General features: G+C 37.9%; 1 protein-coding gene across 5 annotated transcripts in view; it reads left to right on the top strand.

Moving 5' to 3' along the window:
* The window catches only part of NCKAP5 (NCK associated protein 5), a 371875-nt gene that overhangs the window by 227293 nt on the left and 123878 nt on the right, over window positions 1-20704 (top strand). For 4 of the 5 annotated variants that reach the window (XM_027679099.1, XM_027679101.1, XM_027679098.1 and 1 more), the window contains exon 6: window positions 6197-6287. In XM_027679099.1, the coding sequence (XP_027534900.1) occupies window positions 6197-6287 (91 nt within the window). The remainder of the gene's footprint in view (window positions 1-6196; window positions 6288-20704) is intronic. The other variant, XM_027679100.1, reaches the window with a different exon arrangement.

The following is a 20704-nucleotide window of genomic DNA, read 5'->3' as shown; positions in this document are numbered from 1 at the left end:
GCTTGCAGAGAGTGTCAAGGCTGTCGATGTGGCTGGCAGGTCACTGCACAGTCTGGAGATGAGCCTGCAGAGCTGGGGAGAGCTGAGGAGAGCAGGCAGCTCTGTCTATTGCTAATGGAAATCCCTGGGGCCGCAGAGGAGTAAGCAGTCTGCAGTTCAGATGGCCACTAATTTAATTGAAGCCAGATAGAAGGAAAGACACTCCTATAAAGATGCAATAAACAGGAACTGCTGTTTATGAGCTTTTTTTTGTTTCTGTTTTATCTTGTAAAGCCACTTTGATAATTTCCCTGTTTAAAAAGATGTGGTGCCTTTTCTAAAATATGGATTTTTTATTTGTTCAGGAGCGGGAGGATGTGTGTTGGTTTACTTTGAAGCCTTTTGGTAGTTTGGGGAACTCACTATAAGGAGAAAGTCTAATCTGATCTGTTGCAGAGCTTTGAATGGAGTGGTGAGGGAAGGGAGATGCAGGTAACCCCAAACCTGAAACTTAAAACTATGAATGAGTAAGAAGAAGGATTTATCTGGGAGCTGAGTCAGAGAGAAGTTTTTTTTTGGTTGGAATTTTTTTTTTTGTTGGAAGTTGTTTTTTTTAGTGGGTTTGGAGAGAGAGATAGGAGGCTTGGACAGAGGCACATAGTTCTTCCGCCAAGACCAGACAGATTGCAGCCTCCAAAGAGACAGCTGAAATCCAGCTGGAGATAATAGGGGCTGGTTCACAGGTGAACCAAGAGCTGAAAGAGCAGAGAAACCACATGGGAACCTGCTCCTTCATTTGTGATCAGGTGGTAGGGAGGGCTGAGACAGCTCAAGGAGCTGAAACCCAGACCACGTCCTAGGAAATCTATAACTAAAAATAGAAGTCAAGAGACTTAAACTGGAGACTGCCAGGAGAGAGGCAGGAAGCTTCACTCTCTCACAGGTAAGACCTGGAAGAAAATACCCACCTTACTACATTTTAGTAAGTTAAGCTGGAGATAGAGAAAGATCTGTTATTGATATTTTTCTCTAAGACTTTAAAAAGAGTCCTGTACCTGGTGCATGGCAGAAGGAGAAGGAAAAAGCTGATATATAAACCTCAACTGCTGCAGTAAGATTCTGTAGAAACCTTTGGACACATATCTGTAAGACTAAGTCAGTATCAAGTTGAAGAAATTCTTGTGACATAGATTCAAAATAACCAACCAAGTACTGTCACATCAGCTTGAGGGGTGATGACAAGGGAAGGTGATAGCACCTAGCAAAAGGTAGATGTCAGCCTGTGGAAATCTTGAAGAAAGTAGGTCAAGGGAAAAGAAGTTGAAGCTGTCGCGCACCTTCTAGTGCTGGAACAACTACGTGCTGCCTGTCCCTTGGAGGGTGAACTGCAAAAAGGGCTGTGTGGGACATGGCTGAACAGAGCACAGGCTATAGAGAGCATTTATTTATAACAGAACTGGGAAAGGCACAAAATGAGCAGGTTTTCTGACCATGTCATTACTGCAGGATGGCACAATGGATTTGCCTGTTTCGCAAAAGCGATGGTCCTGAGAGAACTGAGAGGAAATTCAGGAGCTTAAATGCCCAGCAATGATGCATCAACCCCATCAGGGTCTGCCCAACCTGGACTAGCTGAAACTGTGCTCTGGCACTTGTTGTGAGTTGCACCAGCAGGGCCAGGCTGGAGATGGAGGCAGCAGAGCTGTCACAAAGATGATAAGAAGCATTAAAAGCAAGTCTCCAGCAAAAATACAGAGGAAGTTTCCTTCTACCATCTTGGACATGTGAACATCTGTGCACTGTGAACTGCTTCCTGGGAATGATGTTTCCTCCTTTTCATAAGTTCCTCTTGCCCCCTTGAATAGAAACACACTCAGAAACAAAGCCAAAATAAATAACTGTCCATAGCAATTGGATTGATTTCCTGGTATTCTCTCAACAGCAGAGGGCAAATTACATATTTTATGTTTAGGAATGACTGATTTTTTTTTTCACGAGGAATAGTAGCAAGAACCTGAACATGATAAATTCAAGTCCTCAGCTCTTGACCCTGATGTGTAATTAATTTCATAAATGACTCAATTCTGGCTTAAAACTCTTTGGATTTCTCATCCTGTTGCTCTACATAGCAGACTGGTTCAGAATCTCGCTTTCATAATTATTAAGAACATCCTAATTCCAGTCTAAATCTATTTCTAACCACTGTATTTCCAACACTTTTTGTCAATCATTGGTCTTAGGTTGATGTAGTTTTCTTCACATTTTTCTCACTGGTTCTTACGTATAAATTATACATGGTCTTTTAAGTCCTTGGTCTCTTAAGTTTAGCAAGATAAGTTGTTTAGTCTGTTCTCATGGCACAGGCTGTCATTTCTTTTAAACAGCTTCAGAGCAGTCCCTTCATGGAATCAGCTCTGCATGAGCCACTCCTAAACACTGATGATCGTAATTGCAGATAATCTTCCAAATGGAAGCTTGACAGTGCTTTCCACAGTAGCACTTAATATTTTATGTTCCTTAAACTCTTCTATTTCATGAACAGATTCTATTTTCTGAATGCCTCATTTCTTTTCTTTTTGTGCTTTGAGAAATTTATCCTTAGGTTAGCCATGGTGGAGGAGTGTTTCTCTACTATAAACTGACATTTTGCCATGGAACTTAAGCTTGTATCAAACATGGGTTTCATTTACTTTTCCCCTAGAAACCCCCCCTAAATTTTTTTAAAATAAAAGTTGAAAGGAACACTTCAGTTTAAAGAAAACATCAACATTCTATTAAAATAATAGATGTAACAGAAAATTTAGTGGTACTAAGTGAGATGCTTCACATGAAAAGACAGTAGATAAAATACTAAAGAAAGGGAAAATAACTGTTCTTAAATAGTGCTTGAAGAATGTAGACTCAGAAGTGATGAGCTTTAGAAACTGGTTTTGCAGATTTTAACACCTTGATAGTTACATAAGATACAGATAATCCTTGGCAAAACAATGTTTTTAGCATAGTCCAGCTAATAGGCGGAATGCACGCGTGGGAATAACTATCCTAGATGTAATTGGGAAGTGCTTGATGTTGGAGTGGGTCCAGCTGAGATATTAGAATCACAACCAAGAGGAGATAACCTTTCGTGATTACCAGAAGGGGGAAAAATATAGATTGATGCGTAAAAATAGCCCTTCATAAAGCTCATAATTCTTCTGTTTCAATTCCAAAATTTGCTGTCCTTTGGAGGCCATGTTCATGGAGTAAAACATGGGATCTCAAGCTAAATTTATAGAGGCTCAACTATTTTTGCATTCTTTAAATAGAGTTTATACTAAATCATCCTGGCACGTACTGTCACTGTGGAGAGTATTTTAGATCATAATTAAGGTGCCATGCTTCAAAGATTCTCATTCATAAGAAACAAGTTTTGATTATCCTCCTGTTTAGTTAGACAGTCCTTCCTAAAAATGCTAGTGAAGAAGCAGCAGCTTACAAACTGCAAGATCACTGGCCATCAGAGCTTTGCAGTAAATTTGACTGTAAGCATATTTCACTTCCCACTTTCTTTGGCAGAAACTAATTTTCGCTAACCTTTTTCAGATAGTCCATGGATACCTAAAGCTTGTAAGATCCTCCCACTGGTGGTTCCATAGTGACATGACCAAACAGATGCTGTCTCTTGTTGTGCCTGTGGTTCAACTTCATAGCTGTCAACTCCTACAAACTTTTATAATAGGTGCAAACAACAAAACAACAGAAGTCTCAAATGTGTTTAACTGAGCTCTTTGTCATGTTGCAAAGATTATTCTATTGCTTAAAAATTTGAGTGCTGATGGGAGGTGTTTCTGATTGCCCCAAGAAACCTAGTGCTTGCCAGACTCTGTAAGACTGTTCAACAAGACAGGCCTGTGGTCAAAAATAGATCATCTGAGTTTAACTGAAGATTAAAGAACCTACTGAATATAAGAATTCTTCATAATTTTCCTGAGCTGGTTTAAGTGATCATAGTAATATGTAGCTAGACTTTGTTTTCATTGATATGCTAAGTATAAATTGAAAACCCGTGATTTAGTGCTAGTTGAATCTATTCTTTTTCCCATTTTTGCTTGTTTATTAATTTCGAAGAACACTGTGAAGGACTAGAGTTGGAACTGCATGTGCATAGATAAACAGAATTAAGAATCCTATTACAACATTAATTTAAAAATGAAATGATGTGCATGTTAAGAAATTAAGTCTTTCAGTGAGGACTGCACAGGAATTTATGTTACAAAAACCAAAAGGATTAGTTCTTTCATGTAAAAGGTATCTGATTAAGGTCAGCCTATGAGCAGAAATGGTTCCAATCTGCAACTGAAAAACTGCACCACTGTCTGCACTAGAGATTAGAGCTGGCTTGTTTTTATGCACATTTGGTCAACAGATGGTCCAACTATTCTGTGGGCATTCTGGCAGTGTAGAAGTCTGCACATCAATGACAAAAAAACATCGTACAAATAAGTAGAATGTCAGTGTTCATCTGAGTAGAATGAACACCCAGTGTTGGCTTCCTGAAAAGTAGCATAGTGGGCTGACTTGAAAGGAGAAAACCTGGAATAACATCATACTCTTGCTAAATTAGCCAATGTCAATTCATTCTGATAAGACTGAAAGGACAGAAAGACTATAAGGATCCTATAAAAGATAGTGTTATTGGCCTTTGGCCAGAGCAGTTAGCTAATATTTGCTGTCTTGCTGGATTGTTACCTTAGAAATAAACAAATAAAAAAAAAGATACACAGTGAATAATTCTTCTGCTCAATTCCATTTGGAAACAATACTATCCAAAAGTCATGTTTCCCTAAACACAGTAGGCATAAATAACAGCAGGCAGTTTCTGGTCTGACATGCTTAGGAATACCGACTCTTTTTTCAAGGTCACTGTTTTAATATACAGGGCATCTGGCAATATGACTTAAGGTATTTCTTTCTCTCTTCTGCTTTCACGTCACCCATATGCCTGTGCCACAGCAGTTTTCCCTTCACCAGCCCCTGTTCCAGCTGGGCTGTTTTTCCAACTATGTCAAGGGACTGAGAGTGCTTAAAAGGAAAAGAGCAGAAAATATGAAAGGGAGGGTGAGGAAAACTGTTGCATCTGCACGGCTGAAGAAGAAGCTCTACGGGGCTGAGAACCTTTGTAGGACATGGGAAGTGGGGAGATGCACGAGGACCTTTGGCTGGAATTGCCACTCAGCATTTTATGTTGGGAAACACAGCGTCTTTGTTCTTGTGCCCATCACTGTTCTGGCTTTTCATCCTTTTCCTCCTCTTACTCATACTCACAGAGCTGAAACCAACTATAGTCCCAGGTCCCTTATTTGTGGTCAGCCCCAGTGACATCTCCTAAGCCCAGGGGATTTAATTTCTCGTCAACCTTGAATGGGACCAGTGTTTTATAGGTGGCTTCCATTATTCCCAGCAGTCCTATTGCGAGAAGGAGCAGAACTCTTTATTCTGAACAGCCTCTGTTCAGCAGGGTTAGTGTTATTATCAGTCCTAACATGCTTGATGAATGTGTGTAGATCAAAGACAACTTTTGATGTTGTCTATTAACACCTTCTAAAATGGAAGTGCAAGCCTTCCTCCTTTCACTGACGGAGCTGAGGTTGATTAGATTTTCATGAGATGGTGGTACCAGATTGTAGCCTGCACTTGCTTTTTACATGCCTTTGAAAGAGCAGAGAAGGGTGAATGTCTTCAGCATCTGTGTCCCCATAAACCAACGTACTGGCACACTCTGCTGCACCTATAACACAGCAAGTAAATACCAGTAATGTAATAGACAGTCTGTCTGAATTGCACCAACCTGACTATTGGCTCGTAATACAGCAGGTTGTGCGTTTTTTTAATCTTGACTTATTGCTCCTAAATGACAGTAATTTTATCATGGTGTTTGGTTGCACTGTTGACAAGGTGATGTCTTTTACACACATTTGGTTTTAGTGTTTGTAACTGAGCTCCTGTAGGATTTTAACAAAACAACTAATTACTGTGCATATTCAAAAGATAAAAGAGTGCCCTTAATGTGTTATTCATAACGTGGAGCATGAGAACATTACAAGGCTAGGATTGTCTTTAAATATTAATTTCATGGTAGCCATGGATGCATTAGGCTCTTGTAAAGAACAAAAACACTGAATGCAACTTGTGAATTTTTTCCCTACAGTTGACTTTTATAAATATTTTTCTTTTCTAGAATGGAGGAGACAGTGAGAAATCTGCTACAGAGCCAAGGATCCACAGGCCAAAATGGAGAAGGAACTGTCAATATCATAAAGGTATATCAGGTATTAATAACTTATTACCTGTTTTCTTGTGATAAAAAACTTCTTTAAAACAGAAATAGCACTGCTGAGATAAATGTCTGGCATTGTTTCCTCTATTTGTTTATTAGTTATGAATACTTGTAAGTGGTAGTTGGTACTACGTACATTTTCCCAGGTATTCTCTCACCAGAGTTTCATGTTTTTCACTTTTATTGTCATTGTGTTATCTACAGTTGTTGCTTCTCATAGTTCACAGGGGACAGAGAAACTAGTTTTGAAGACTTTATTAAACCACTTAATATTTTAAGTCATATGTTCCAGCGTCTCTAGTAAACAGATGTTTTTGATAACTTGACCTTCGGATTGTGATGGATAATTTTATCCACTCATGTGAGGCTTCCACTTCGTGTGAGGCTTCCATATCAAGCTTCATGGTTTCTTATCACTGCTTGTGGCAGGTGTGTTTTATCACCCTCACTTGAGGTAAAGGGTGATTTTATTGAGAGTGCCTCAGGAAAGAATTTAGGAGAGAAAGATTTTAGAGGTTTTTCAAAGGGAACCAGCTCTGTTTATAAGACAGGAGAGTTTTACATTTCCCTAATGTACTGTTGTATTCTGGAAGCAGTGAGCCTGAGATGGTGGAAAACCTTTTTGAAAGTCTGGAAACAGGAGTGAGGTACATTCCAGTTGCTCAAATATTTTGCACATGAATTCTTTAAAAAAAAACACTTAATGAAGTCATTCCTATGCCGTATCTTTTTAAGTAGAATAAGCATTCCTATAAAGCATAAAATACTACAATAATTTATTAAAGTCTATACTAGGTAGTGATCCTTCAGAAAAAACACTTTTCAAAAATTCTGTTTATATTAGTCCATTCTTACAGCTGATGAATCTAAAGTAAAGCAATATAGCTAAACAAAAATGTATATTAAAGAGTATTTATCCCTGTAATTAAATTTTCATTTTAAGCTTGGATTGAAGAGAAAGGAATCTTTTAGATTAACCTTCCAAAATAATCAAATTTTCTTGTTAAAATGATAGCCTGTAAAGTTTAATTTCAGGACAAATTAAACTCTTTGTTGAAGTTATAATAGAACATCGTGCTCTTAGAAACTGATGCCAAAGGCATCTATATTTTATCTGTATCTATCCTTTTGGAATGCAAAAATGAAACTCAGTTCCCTTTTCTTGGTTCAGAGTTGAAATCCATACATCCTTCTCTGAATGGGCTTGATGTCAGTCTCTGCTTAAGGTGGATTACTTGTCTGTCTGTTCATAACAGACATCTGGAATGATTTTTTTATCTGCTTTTCTGTGTGTTGTCTTACCGTGGAAACCACAGTGAGGTGGTACCACAATTAGGTTTAGCTTCTTTGGGTTTTGTCTTTGCACTCTCAAGAAGAAAAGCAAAGAAGTACTCCAGCTTCCTTTCATCAGACTGAGGGTTTGGGGGTTCTTTCTTTTGTGCACTAAACTGGAAAAAAATATGTGGTTTTTGAAATTTGAAATTTTGCGTGCTGCTTTCCTAGAGGGGAGATAAACTAGTCATTCCAATTCCAGTGCTTGTATATTTCTGTGTAGTTTTTTTCCCTATATTTTATTTGTTTCTTGATTTTGGGGGAAAAAAAAATAAATTGGTTATGGTCCTGTCTTTTTCTGCTTTGGGGCCATACTAACATAGAAATTTGTTGTCTCCACCCAGCCAGGAGATTGGGCACCATGGTGTGTTTTGTGTAATATCGCTTGGGTTATTTCTTGACCACCAACAGAACAAGGCAGTTCTGCCCAGTTAATGATAGCAAGAACAGTTCTTTGTTTTCCTTCAGCTCTAACAAACAGCCCCATCCACGTAGCAAACTGGCCCCTTTTTTTCCTTCTTTCTGGACACGAGGTTTTGTTTGAATCTGCTGGGTGGTAGTCAGGTCAGATTCCCCAAACTGGAGCCTTTCTTTCTTATAAAGTGAAGCTGCCTCTGTCCCAGGACATTAAAACACCCATATACCTGTTACTCTGGGATTATTTTAATTCTACACATTGCACTGCTTCCTTCCCTTCCTGTTCTCTTCTTGTTCCTGAGAACATTTTCACTCGTATTACTCAGCTTGTTTTTTAACTATTTTTATTTCTTCCATATTGCCAGTATGCAATCTTCTTTGCTTATGAATTTCCTTTCCTAATCCATGACTCAGAAGCAATGGGTTTCCCTTTCCTGGAGGAATAGCTAGGCTACTGCATCATACACCAGTCTGTGACTGGTAAAACAGATCCAAAATGCAGAACGTTGTCTCTTTGACTCATTCATCCTCAGATCACTTTTGTTCACTTTTATGACAAACTTCTGAATAAATAGCTTGTTTTCTGGGAATTTCGAGGAATGGCTCTGTCCACGTGCAAAGCAGTGCATTCCTGCCCTCATATGGCTCCCTGCTATGTAGGTCAGGGTTGGGTTCACTCGGTGTGTGCTCGTTATCCAGTCACACATAAAAACTGTGATGTAGGCAACAACCGTGTGTAATAGTAAAAGCCTGCACCTGAAAGGCTCTTCAGAGAGTTGGCAAAGAATCTCTGGTCTGAAATGTTTACCAAGAATTTTAGCATTGAAAAACATGTTAAAAAAGCATTATGAGAATCATTAATATGTTATTGAAACCAGCTGTGTGCAAGTCCTGGAAAAAAATATTGTGTAAATAGATGATGAATTTTATTGCAGATACTGTGTCCAGATTTGGCAAGGTACATGAATATTGCAATAGAAGCACTTCATTTGTATCTTTCCAAATGTATTCAGAGAGGCTTTTGATATATTTGTAAGGGTAATTCACAACTGGGAATAGAACATGAATGTTTCTTAAAAGCACTGATGTTTCCAGGTTTTTGGGAACATGATAACCATATTGTCAACATGTATTTGTAAATGAAGTATAGATGTGAGCTAACGTGAGGAAAAAAATTCTTATGATCTGAATTCCAAGTGTTATATATATATCTTCATATACATACACAAAACTTACTAAATGTAGAAATACTAACACTGTTTTGAAAGCCATCCTCTACAATCAGTTACCTTACAGAACATATTCTGCGTCTCAGCTGTTCTCTGTGATACGATCAAAACTATATGATCACTCAGTGCAGTAGATAAGGGATTTTACTGCAGATTCACAACCATGTATTTCATAACAAATGGGGACAAATGAGGCCGTCTCCAGTGGGACTTATCAACATATGTCCCTTATTCTCTGCCAACATGCTAAGTTAATTTTAGTGTGTGAAGCTTGTTCAGGTTAATATCTGAATAGTCATAAAAGATAACTCTGTGCAATAAATGCGTTTGATCTATTGGCCATTGTCTACATATTTGATTTTACAAATCTAATTATTGTTCTGGGATGTATGAAATTGAGTTCTTATTATAATACCAATATGCCTGACTCTAGAATAAATATTCTTGCTAATGAACAATAAGTGTTGCATAGTGATAATGTTAGAATAATAATAACAATAAGGTGGAGCCTAGAGCATGCAGTGTTATTGCAATATTTTGTTAGTTCTTGCCATTATTCTTACTTAAAGCAAAATATTCTAACCCTTTCCATAGAGCTAGCTGCTCTATGGGATTTTAATTTGCTGGATTTACAGGTGGGTTTTGTGATTTCTTTAGGGTAAATGAATTTAGAAGCAGGATTTAAATAAAATTCTCCTTTGTTATCATTTTACATAATAACTGAGGGAAAATTTATAATGAATGCTCACATAAATGTAGACAAGAATTCATGTGATTTGAATTGCCATGAACCATATTTCTTGTTTTACAGTGTACTTGACTAAAAGACTCTAGTATGTAAGAGCTATGGTGTTTCCAAGAGACATCGCCCACCTAAAACTAAGATCATGAAAGGCTAAGCCAATAACTCATGTATTAATGCTGTTCTCATTCAAGACACAATATTTTATCCAAAAGAGAGAGTGCTCCCCAGAAATAATTGTGTGCAGTACTCTAACCCCAGACATTAAAACAAACACCCTGCAGACTTTCCTTCCTAAGTTTGTCCTTTTGATTTGGATATCAAAACTAGAGTCTCTTTCCTGTTTGATCACAATACTGGTTATCTAGTTGGAGTCTTATCTGATTACAGGTCACCCAAAGACTCTCAAAGGTTTTTTAACTCATTTTGACTTTGTGTCATTGTGCAGTGATCAAAATAGATGAGGAAGAGAATTTGTTCTAAGTACACAATTTGTTATAATTCTGGAATTGTCAATATGTGCACTGAAGCTCAGGACAGACATGGTGCAGTCCACATTGGAGACGTAAAAATCATATATAAGTAATACAGGCACACTTCAGGTGGCATTGTTGGCCAGATCAACCGAATATTTTATCTTCATGCTTTGTGATAGTCAAATATGGAACAGTTGTTGTGACTGTCACTTCTAATTTGCACAGCCGTTGGTGTCAACAGCTCTTTCATAAGAAGAAAAACTGTAACTATTGGCAATATAATTTTATCTTAACACAAAATTATACAAGCTTAATGTTCAGGCCATTGATATGTAACATTTTGTAGATAGGGCATGACTGTGAATTGAAAAAAGAGCACTAGTTGAATTCCCTAGCTAAAATTCACACAGGATTTTTAATGCTAACTTGTATTGCGGAAAGTATTTCTGGAATGGAAGTGCCCACAGAAGACTGCATCAACCAGGCCTCCTAAGCTACTCAGGAGTACATTACTAGGCAAACATTAGCAGTTTTGTGTCTCATAAGAAGGAAAGAAGAGTAGGCATCTGCACTCTTGGGAGCTCCACCGGAAATCCTGGGCTGTCAAGGACACAAGCATTTGCTGCTGGACTGCTTTTCCATACAGAGAAATCCAGGGCTACCTCATTAACAACTAATTCCTTATGGCTTTTCATCTCATATATTTCCACCACTATGCAAAGATTTTGATAAATATTTGTTCCCGTATTGAGGTTGTATTCTCACCCCCAAAAGAGAATGATGCTGCTCCTCAGATACTGTTCAAAATTACGGTTTTGTTGAAGGAACATATGTACTAAGAGCTTTCCCTTTCTGGTTGTTTGTAATATAGTAGCACAGCAATGGAGCTATGTTTAACACAACAAAGTCTCATAACTGAAATGTGACATTTGTGTGCCTGTTTCTCAGAAAACAAGCTGTTCTTTCCTTCCCAGAATCATATTCTATAGTTATAAAATGATTTGGACTGTAAGGGACATTAAAGAACATCTTGTTCCAACTCCCCACCCATGGGCAGAGACACCTTTCACTAAACCAGGTAGCTCGAAGCCCCACTCAACCTGGTCTTGGCTACACCGCAAAACAAGATACTAGGAAAATTAAAGAGAAAGCAAAATAAGGATGTCCTGTGTTTACACAAAAGTTACCTATATATTTGCATGGTCTTTGTCTATACCCAATCACCCACAGTTTTTGACTGACTCTGTAATTCAGATGACCATCTTTCTTGCCATCAGGGGTTTACTTAGAGAATACAATGCCAGTCCTTGAAGTTTGCAGAAGCAGAGATGAGGTCCCAGATCTAGATTGACACATTATACAACCTCTTTAACCCATCACACATCGTTCTATATATCTACAGTAACAAGAGGTGAAGATTGACTGCTTTAATGATACTATTTTATATTATACTGACTGTAATTCTAGATTTAAATTTGTCTGTACTATATAGTATTTCTCTTTGGCTGTATCTTTCTTCTAGTTCTAACTTTTGGAATGAATCCACAAAAGTCAACCCATGTGCATTGCCTGAACCCTATCCATCTGCAACAGGCATAACAGAAATTGTAGAACCAGTCTTTGGGAAGCAAGGTGATGATGTGGTTCACAGCCTGATCAACACAGGTCATCCTTATGTATACAGGGACTTCCCATTTATGGACAGCAAGTTGTCTGTAGCCCTAATCTTGATCTTAATGGTGTTCTTCTGATTACCTTTTTTCTAATTCAGAGGATGTATTTGAGAAAAAAGGATATGGCTCTCATATGCCTCTGCTTGGTAGTCCTCAGAGACTGGAGTATGGCCAGTCTTCGCGAACGAAGATTTTGGGAAAGGTCTTTTACCTTTTGAACCTGCGCAATGGATTTTTTGGAGTAACTTCCTGGAATTTATAGCAAACTCCAGTTTTAAGATTGTCTGCCTGCTGCTTGGAGAGATGCTGGTGTCTTTGTGTGTGAAGGCCAAGTGGTGGCTCCTTATCTGCATGTGTTCCTCCCGCAGGATAAATCAGGGCTGCCCAAAGCAGGGCTGTGCTGGCACACAGGCCCAGGGCAGCCCACACTGTGGCTGTATGGGGAATCCATCCTGTGCTTCCCATGGGACCTATTGCCACTTCCCGCCCTCCTTGGTTCCTCATCAGAGCACTGAGACCCCCAAGGAGTTGTAGTCATTCTCCCATCTGGCAATTGCTCTCAGAGTTCCCAAGTCTGTAGTGTGCCTCTTGCCCAAAAGAAGATCTTAATAAGAGAGTCTTGCCTGTCTGTAGCCTCTCCAGATCCCTGTGAGGATCCAGACGTGCTTTGCTGACACAACATTGCCCATCCTGGGCTGATATTGAAGAGGCTGGGCAAGAGGGTCTAGCAAGTAAATAAGTATTTTTGTCTATCAAATCATTTGTGTTTTCTGATAAAGGATACTGAATAAGAAATAATAGAGGCCATTTGGTGCCATCAGCTGTCTAATGACAGAAGTGTTTGGACGCAAAAGTTGTGAAATCAGTTTGTATTCCTTGTTATTCCAAAGTGGGGTCTTAAATGTGGCCTAGTGACATGCTCTCTCTCTACTTCCACATCTCCCTAAAAGATATTGCTCATTCTGCATTTTGACATTATTTCATTGGTATTCTCAAACAAGCAGAAAACAATGCTACTTATTGAATTTTAAGAATTTTGAAAAAAATCTAAAACTTTACTTATTTTCTGAGGCCAAAAAGGGAGATTATTCTGTATTCACAACCATCCCATCTTGAAAATTATTTTAGCAGAAGAACACACCTAGCAGTACATCAATATATTTATTTTGGAATGAATATGTGCTTCTGGTCAGGAAAAGTTAATCTGAACTATAATAATATATTTGAAAAGTTGAAGTTTTGATCTGACCTGAACTGATTGTTCCTACATTTTATTTTTGTGTAAAGATGCATTCTGATCTTTTTTCAGAACTTTTTCTGACAATATTGGGAGACAAGACAACTATTCCCTAGCATTTGCAAAAAAATTACCAGGTTATGTAATGTATACCAATTTTTTTCCTTAAGTCAGCTTCTGCAATTATGCTTGTGGCGAGAACTAGTTAGTTCATACGTTGCTCTCATTCCAAAATACTTGGGAAGGAAAATTGGCTTATTTCTAGCAATTTAAATTCCAGAGTAATTCTGTTTCCTTAATTGCTGTTACATAAAATTTACTGCATTTGAATTTTAGAATACCTTGGCTTATTTGTACTTCAGTCAAAGGTAGATATTTTAATACCATCACTTTAGTCAAGTGTAGCTACTTTAATACTTACAAACCGCTTCACAAAAGTTTAAGTGCTAATACAGGTTTCCAGGAAGGAAAGATTATCGCTTTAAGTATGGTACTATAATGAACCAATTTATAAGAGAATATCTGCTTGAAATATCTGCATGCATATTTGTCTCATATTACCATACATACACATATGAAGAAGAAACAGCTTAGCTTCTAGAACAATTCTTTTTTTCTGCCTGATAACTTTGTAATTAGTGTAACTGAACCCTTCCATTTTGAGAAGGAATGTGCCTGAAACCTGGCTTGGCAGAGTCCCCTCCAGAATGGTCAGTCCTTGATTTCACTTCTGACAGGCAAAGTGCCGGAGGTCAGGGTGCTGTTGGTAATGTGAATATCCATTCACAGGATGGGGGTCAACAGCAGTGCTTGGTCGGTGACCAAGTCACTTTGACACCCAGGCTTTGACACATCAGGGACAAGAAACCCTGATGTATTGAGAACACTTAATCACAGTGAAGTTCACTGTGAAGGTTGTCTTCTTTAGTGGTCCTTTTTGATCTGAACTTTCTCAAAAGAAATGCGTGTTTCTGACGCGTGGAACAGCCAATAAAAGCATCATCGGAAAATTTATTAATGTTACTGCAAAACTGTTCAAGAGGGATGATAGCTTGGACTAATGAGGAGTGTTTTGAGTGAAGAATAATATGTAGTACATCTAGATTGATACGCGAATGGAAGGAGGCACATATCAGAAACATAAAGTACATACTTTGTTCTCTTATCCATCACATGAGTTTAATCTAGGGAACATTACTGCTCACTCTGCTCACTTTGTAAGTGAAATCCAGAAATGAAAAAGAAGAACTTAATATGTTTTTCCTGACAGTGGTAATGTTAAATCATGAACGATTTGGGGTGTTTCTGTAAAATTTTGTGATTTGTTGCATTCCTTTGTTTTCCTTCAATTTCGGTCAGCTTGTTCTCAACAAGAGCTGTTAGCTGAACAAAAATATATTATTATTACACTTGCTGATGTGTTATCTAAAGCAAAGCTATATTTTAGTTTGTCCTTCCACTGGGAGAAAAGAAAGCAAGAGAAAAGAGCTGAATACATAGATAGAAGTAAGCAGGTAAACCAGAAGTCATATTTGTAGTCTTAGAGATCATTTAGATTGCATATAATTTTAGTTGCATGTAATTTTTTTTTGATCTAACTTGTTTGTTCTGTTACAATTTGGGTTTTTTCCAGAGCTAGATCATTGTGTTTAATGGGATAAATAAGGAAAAAAAAGAAAATTAGCAAATAAAGACTTTTTTTTTTAAAGTTCTGCATGGAAAAAATATATTCAGGTCACAGTAATATCAGTGACTGCTCCTGTACTGAGCATCTTGCAGGACACACTTGGTTAATTCCTCAGTCTCACTTTACATTGCTCTGGCTTAACATACATGTCTTTTATATATCTCAGGTTTCACTAAATGAATTAGGTTATAAAACATATCAGAAGATACTGCAAATTTTCAAAGGGCATATTTAGAAAGGAAAAGGTGATGGTGGGGGAGAAAGGGGAGCAAGGTACCCCTGGAAAACAATTTTAACCTTGTTGGAATGTTAAGTCAGTAGTCGTTGGAGCAATTGAGGTCTTTTTTTAAGCTTGTGCAGTCAGACTGAGCTACTTGTGCATAGCTTGAGGCTGTTTTTTTAATGAAAGTACAAAGAAACCCTCATCTAGAGTTTTTATCTTCATCAACAGTAATTTCATAGGGCTCATTCTCAGTGAATAGTGGTGAGCACTAGGAGGTCTGCAGTGGAAAGAACACTGAAAAGGCATCATCTAAGAATACATCAAGACTATAGAATGGCCTTGCAAGGAAAAGCATTCACAATTTATAATTACATTGTTTTGGTTTAACCCCAGCTCACAACCAAGCCCTACACCCTCCTTCATCAGGGTGGGGAGAAGAGAATCAAAAGGGTAGAAGTGAGAAAACTCATAGGTTGACATAAGAACATTTTAGTAATGGAATTATTATGACAACAACAGCAAAAAGTTGTAATGCAAAGGAAAATAACAAAGATAGAAACAAAACAAGTGATGCAAATTGCTGACCACCAATTGACCGATGCCCGGCCAGTCCCCGAGCAGTGGACCCAAAGCAACCTTCCCCCTAGGATGTTGCTGAGCTTGATGCCATATGGTCTGTGACATCCCTTGGGTCAGTTGGGGTCAGCTGTCCTGGCTGTGTCCCCCCTCAACTCCTTGTGCACCCCCAACCCCCTCACTGGTGGGGTGAAGTGAGAGGCAGAAGGGATCTTGGCTCTGTGTAATGTCTGCTCAGCAGTAACAAAACATCTTGGAGTTATCAACACTTTTTCCAGTACAAATCCAAAACACAGCCCCATACCGGCTACTGTGAAGATAAATAACTCTACCCCAGCCAAAACCAGTGCATACATAAACAATTCTGTATATGGATTTGTAAACTGCAGTTTGGGTTTGGAGGTCAGAGTCTGCCTTTATTGCAGAAAGAGTGTTAGATGTGTAGAATAGTATGCTCTTCAAATTCAGTCACTGAAAACTTAGATAACTATTCAGTAAATACCTTGTTTACAAATTCCTTTGGAAGCTTTGGAGACACTACAGAAAGTGCTGAATATTTTGAGATGCTGAGTTAGTTGCATAGCTTGGGTTCCATGAAGACTGGATTCCTGAATGCATATTACCACTGCCTCTATACGTGATCAGTTAATAACTACATTGTGAATATTTTTTTCCTCAAATGAGTGGTTATGAGCAATCATAAATTCTGTTTAATTATATATCCTACGTATATTTTATTCCTGGGTGATTAATGGCTGATTAAAGTGTGTTTTTGGAAAATTGGAGGCATGACTCTCAGAAGAATTTGAATTTTTAACCATTATAAAACCTTCATTTCTATTAAATTTCAGAAACTGAAGAATTAAAAGGAATTCCGAAAAGAAAATCCCACTCAGGCATCACAATCTGACACCCAAAATTGAAACAGACATCTTTTGTATCTGAGGGATCCTTACTGCATTGCATCTGAAAAACTTTACTTCTCTGGAGGACTTGTGTTTATCACATGAAAATGATCTTTAGCTTCTACAAGCAAAGATGTCATCTCTAAATATTACTTACCATTTTCCAGACGAGCAATTCATGTCATCCAACACTCATTGGGAAAATCAGCATTTCAAAGATCTTCTTTTTTTAATTCTTGTTTGCTTCAATCAAAATTTTGTCACATGTCCTCGTGAAAGATTGGTGTTTATAATCAGTGCTGTAAAGCCCAGATCCAGTTATATCCAGTATTAGATTATGCTATGTTGTATTATTATAGCCACTTGTCCAGTGAACTTTGCAATATCTCTGTGATTCAGGAATCTCCCTGTGTAACCTGTTCCAGTAACCATATGACCCTCTAATAGGAAGAAAAAAAAACCAGCAAATGCTCTTTCTAATGTCTAATTGCTATTTTTCATGTTCTAAGCTGTGTCCATTGTATCTGGGCTTTTCATTATGCCACTTACAGGATGTGTCTGGCTCCATCTTCTCTCTTACCTGCACCAGGTACCTTCTCATTTCATATCACATATTTGTTGTTACTACCACAGAAAGAGCCTCAATTCCAATTAGTGCCTAATTGTAGTTTTCACTGTAAAAAAAGAAAATCTAGAATCATTTTTTCTAGCAACTTCTTTTTTTTCTTTTTGTCACCTGACTTTTACTCTTCTTGGTTTGAAATTTCATAGTTCCAAATTGAAATATTTTAAAGTGAGCTCATTTTTCCCTCTTTTTTTCCGTGCGTGTAGGTGTGTGGTGTCATTCCTAGAAAGCGTCTTAGACAGAAGAAAAGGCAAAGGACAGACTACTGATGGTACTGCCAGTAAAACTTTAAAAGTAACATAATTTCTGAAATAATAATGGTTAAGAAATAGATGTTTAAATCTCCCTTTGACACTTGTTTGTTCCTGGAAAAGTTTACAGTTCTTAGAGGAAAGGCATCCCAATGACTAACTTTGTGTCCAGGGGGTCAGCAGACTTTTACCTTTCTTGAAATGAAGGAGAAGGTAATTTCTGAAATAGGCAGTTAGTTCTCTTATCTTTTGAAAGCTTCCAGATGATATTTTATATCACTATTGTTACTCCTTATTTATAAACAGTGAAAACATTTTCAGTATTCTGCAAGGTAGGTGGAAGAGAGAAGATTGGCTTTACATTCTAGAAATTCCAGTAAATTATCACTTGTAATTTCAAGTGGATTACCTGCTCTCATAATTTATTGTTCTTACTTTATTTATTAGTGGAAATGGGGAGCATTATACTGCTATTTCCTAGTTCAGCTAACTGAAAACCAGCTTTCTGATAAGTCTCAGTCAGGCCACTGCATTGTACAGCTTCATAGATCAATGTCTTTAGTGATTTATATCTTCTCATTGATTCTGGAAAGCTTGCCATTTCCAGGCTGCAGGGACTGTTTCCATCTCTTGTTTTCTATTGGCTATTGGGCCCATAGTGTTCCATCAAAGGGTTCATCATCAGTGCACTGTTTGTTTGATTTATAGAGCAAACTGAATACTTAGAAATAATGGTCAGGGCAGGATGTCATTTAAGATTTGCAAAATACTGTTGGTTTCAGAAAAGCAATGACAGTTTAAAGCAGCTTGAGAAGCTTACACAATGTGGGACTCAATTGGAAGTTTCTCATTAATTTCTGTGGGAACGGGTCTGCAGTGAGCAGCATAATCCTAGTTTCAGTAAGATTTGAATTTTTAGTATTTTTATTGTCTCTTTGTTGACATAGAGCACTAGAGATGTAGATGAGCCTTTACTGTAGAATTTTCATCAGGCTGCTGTGTTTGCATCCTCTCATGGTACAGGCATGTGTCTTAAATTCATTTGTCTGGGCCGGAGACCCAGAGCTGGGTTATTGCTTTTTGTTTTTTAGCTGTCCAGCTTACTTCCAGAGCACCACTTCCATCTGTTACCTTTTCACAGAAATTAAACTGCACTCATCAGCAGGATAGCACTTACTCTGCCTTTGCTGGACTTGGGACCTGGAGAGGATTTTGTTATCCAGATTGAAAACCCAGCCTGCCTGTGATTGTGCAATACATAAGGCATACAGCAGAGACTGTTCAGGGGTGTCTTTACTTGAGGTAACACAAGAACTATAGGACTCCAGGGAAAAAGAGGAATAAGCTGCTTTACACCATTGTTTGCTGCCTTTAGCCTGCTCACTTCAGAGCTTTCTGTAGGATTTGACCATCATCATGCAGGAGATAATTTCCTTGTGCAGATATCTCAAAATATTAACAGATTTTGCACTCTCCAGAGGTTTCTGTCGTTCCAAAAGCTATTCTCATCCTCCCTGTTACTTGACTTGACTTTTGGCACAAAGGGTGCCTGTTTTCTTTGCTTCCTTGAGTGTGGATTTTTCACTTTATCCTTACTGGATATCACCCAGGTGGAACCGGTGAAAGTGTCAGGGCAGTGCCCTCAGCACGACATGTCTAAGCGCAATTTCTAAGGTTAGTAGTGTTTTCTTCTGTTCTGCAGCTTTTTCAGGTAGGGTAGGTGACATATCAGGGACCTTTTTAGTCCATGTCTGAAACACTGAAACTCGTTTATTATTACTCAGTAATAAACTAGTTTTGGAACTATGTGAGCTGCACTTCAACACTCAGCAGGGGTAACAGTACTAAGTGTCTTGAGGTATTCTAGTGCACATCATAGTAAAACAGGATGTGTGTTCTTGATTATGGCACTCCTGTGCAAAGTTCATCAGATTTTGTAATTAGAAGATGAATAGATTACTTCTTTATGTGGCTGGGATTTACTCTGTGAGAAGTTATGCTATTCCCCTTTCTGTGATGAAATGTCATAAACTATGCTTTCTTCTACCTGTCCTTTGAAATTGCTGCCCTGACTTTGTGCAAGAAAGGTGTCCCTGTGCATATGTTTATCTTTTCTTGTATTGTTAGCCACATCTGATTCATATCACATTCTCTCCTAAAAATAATTGTTTGTGTATGAATTGTCATTTTTTGTCAATTTTTTCCCCTGAATTCATTGAAGTGTTTTATCTCCATGCATTCCTTGGGGCAACTTGAAGTAAAAATGGTTTAATGGCTCTTTTACAGATACTTGCTTGTTGCATCAGTGAGTAGCAAACAGGAAAAAAATCTCAACTATTATATTTATGGCTCCTTTGTGATCAGGATAGCACTAATGTTGGAAACCTGATGGAATTGCTCTTTGACATCTATGTTTTGGGGGTTAAGAATGAGATCTGTGCCTCATGGTTTGTGTAAGGGTATTCAGTAATTAAGCCCATAGCTTATAAAATTAATTCTTAATTAAAGTTTTAACATAGTAATAATCAATTTCTAAGCTAGTTAATATTTTAAAAAGACATTGTTATAAATGTGATCTGCAGTGCTGATTTTTAATTCAGTTACACTTATGGGTTTTATTTAAGATAATGCCTTGCTATTAACTCTCAAAGAGTTGTATTTGCAGTTACTCAAGCTGGATCAGTTCTTCATGAAAATGCATAATTTTATGCTTAGATAGAGTTCATGTTGTGCAGTAGTTATGGGAAATGGATCCCACTTATTGACTAACCCGAAGATCATGAAAGTACGAGCCTTTGTATGTAAGAATTATCAGAAAGAAAACTAAATGCTCATTGAAAAACTTCTCTAGGTTTATGTTGACACCCAGTATTTAAATGCTGACTTACCTGACATTTTCCATTTTTAATCTGCTCATTAGTTGCAACACTGGATCTGCTCCTATAGTTAGAGAAGGTGGTTTACAAGGTAGAGCCTGTCCCATTGGTGTTGTGCTCCAGTGATAGTCCACTCTCTACATCTGTGTGGTTCTCTTTT

The sequence above is a fragment of the Neopelma chrysocephalum genome, unplaced genomic scaffold (genome assembly GCF_003984885.1).
Source record: "Neopelma chrysocephalum unplaced genomic scaffold, ASM398488v2 Primary Assembly neopelma1_44, whole genome shotgun sequence".
Taxonomy (NCBI): Eukaryota; Metazoa; Chordata; class Aves; order Passeriformes; family Pipridae; genus Neopelma; species Neopelma chrysocephalum.
Note: the sequence above shows the minus strand (reverse complement) of the source record. Positions and strands in the feature narration are given on the sequence as shown.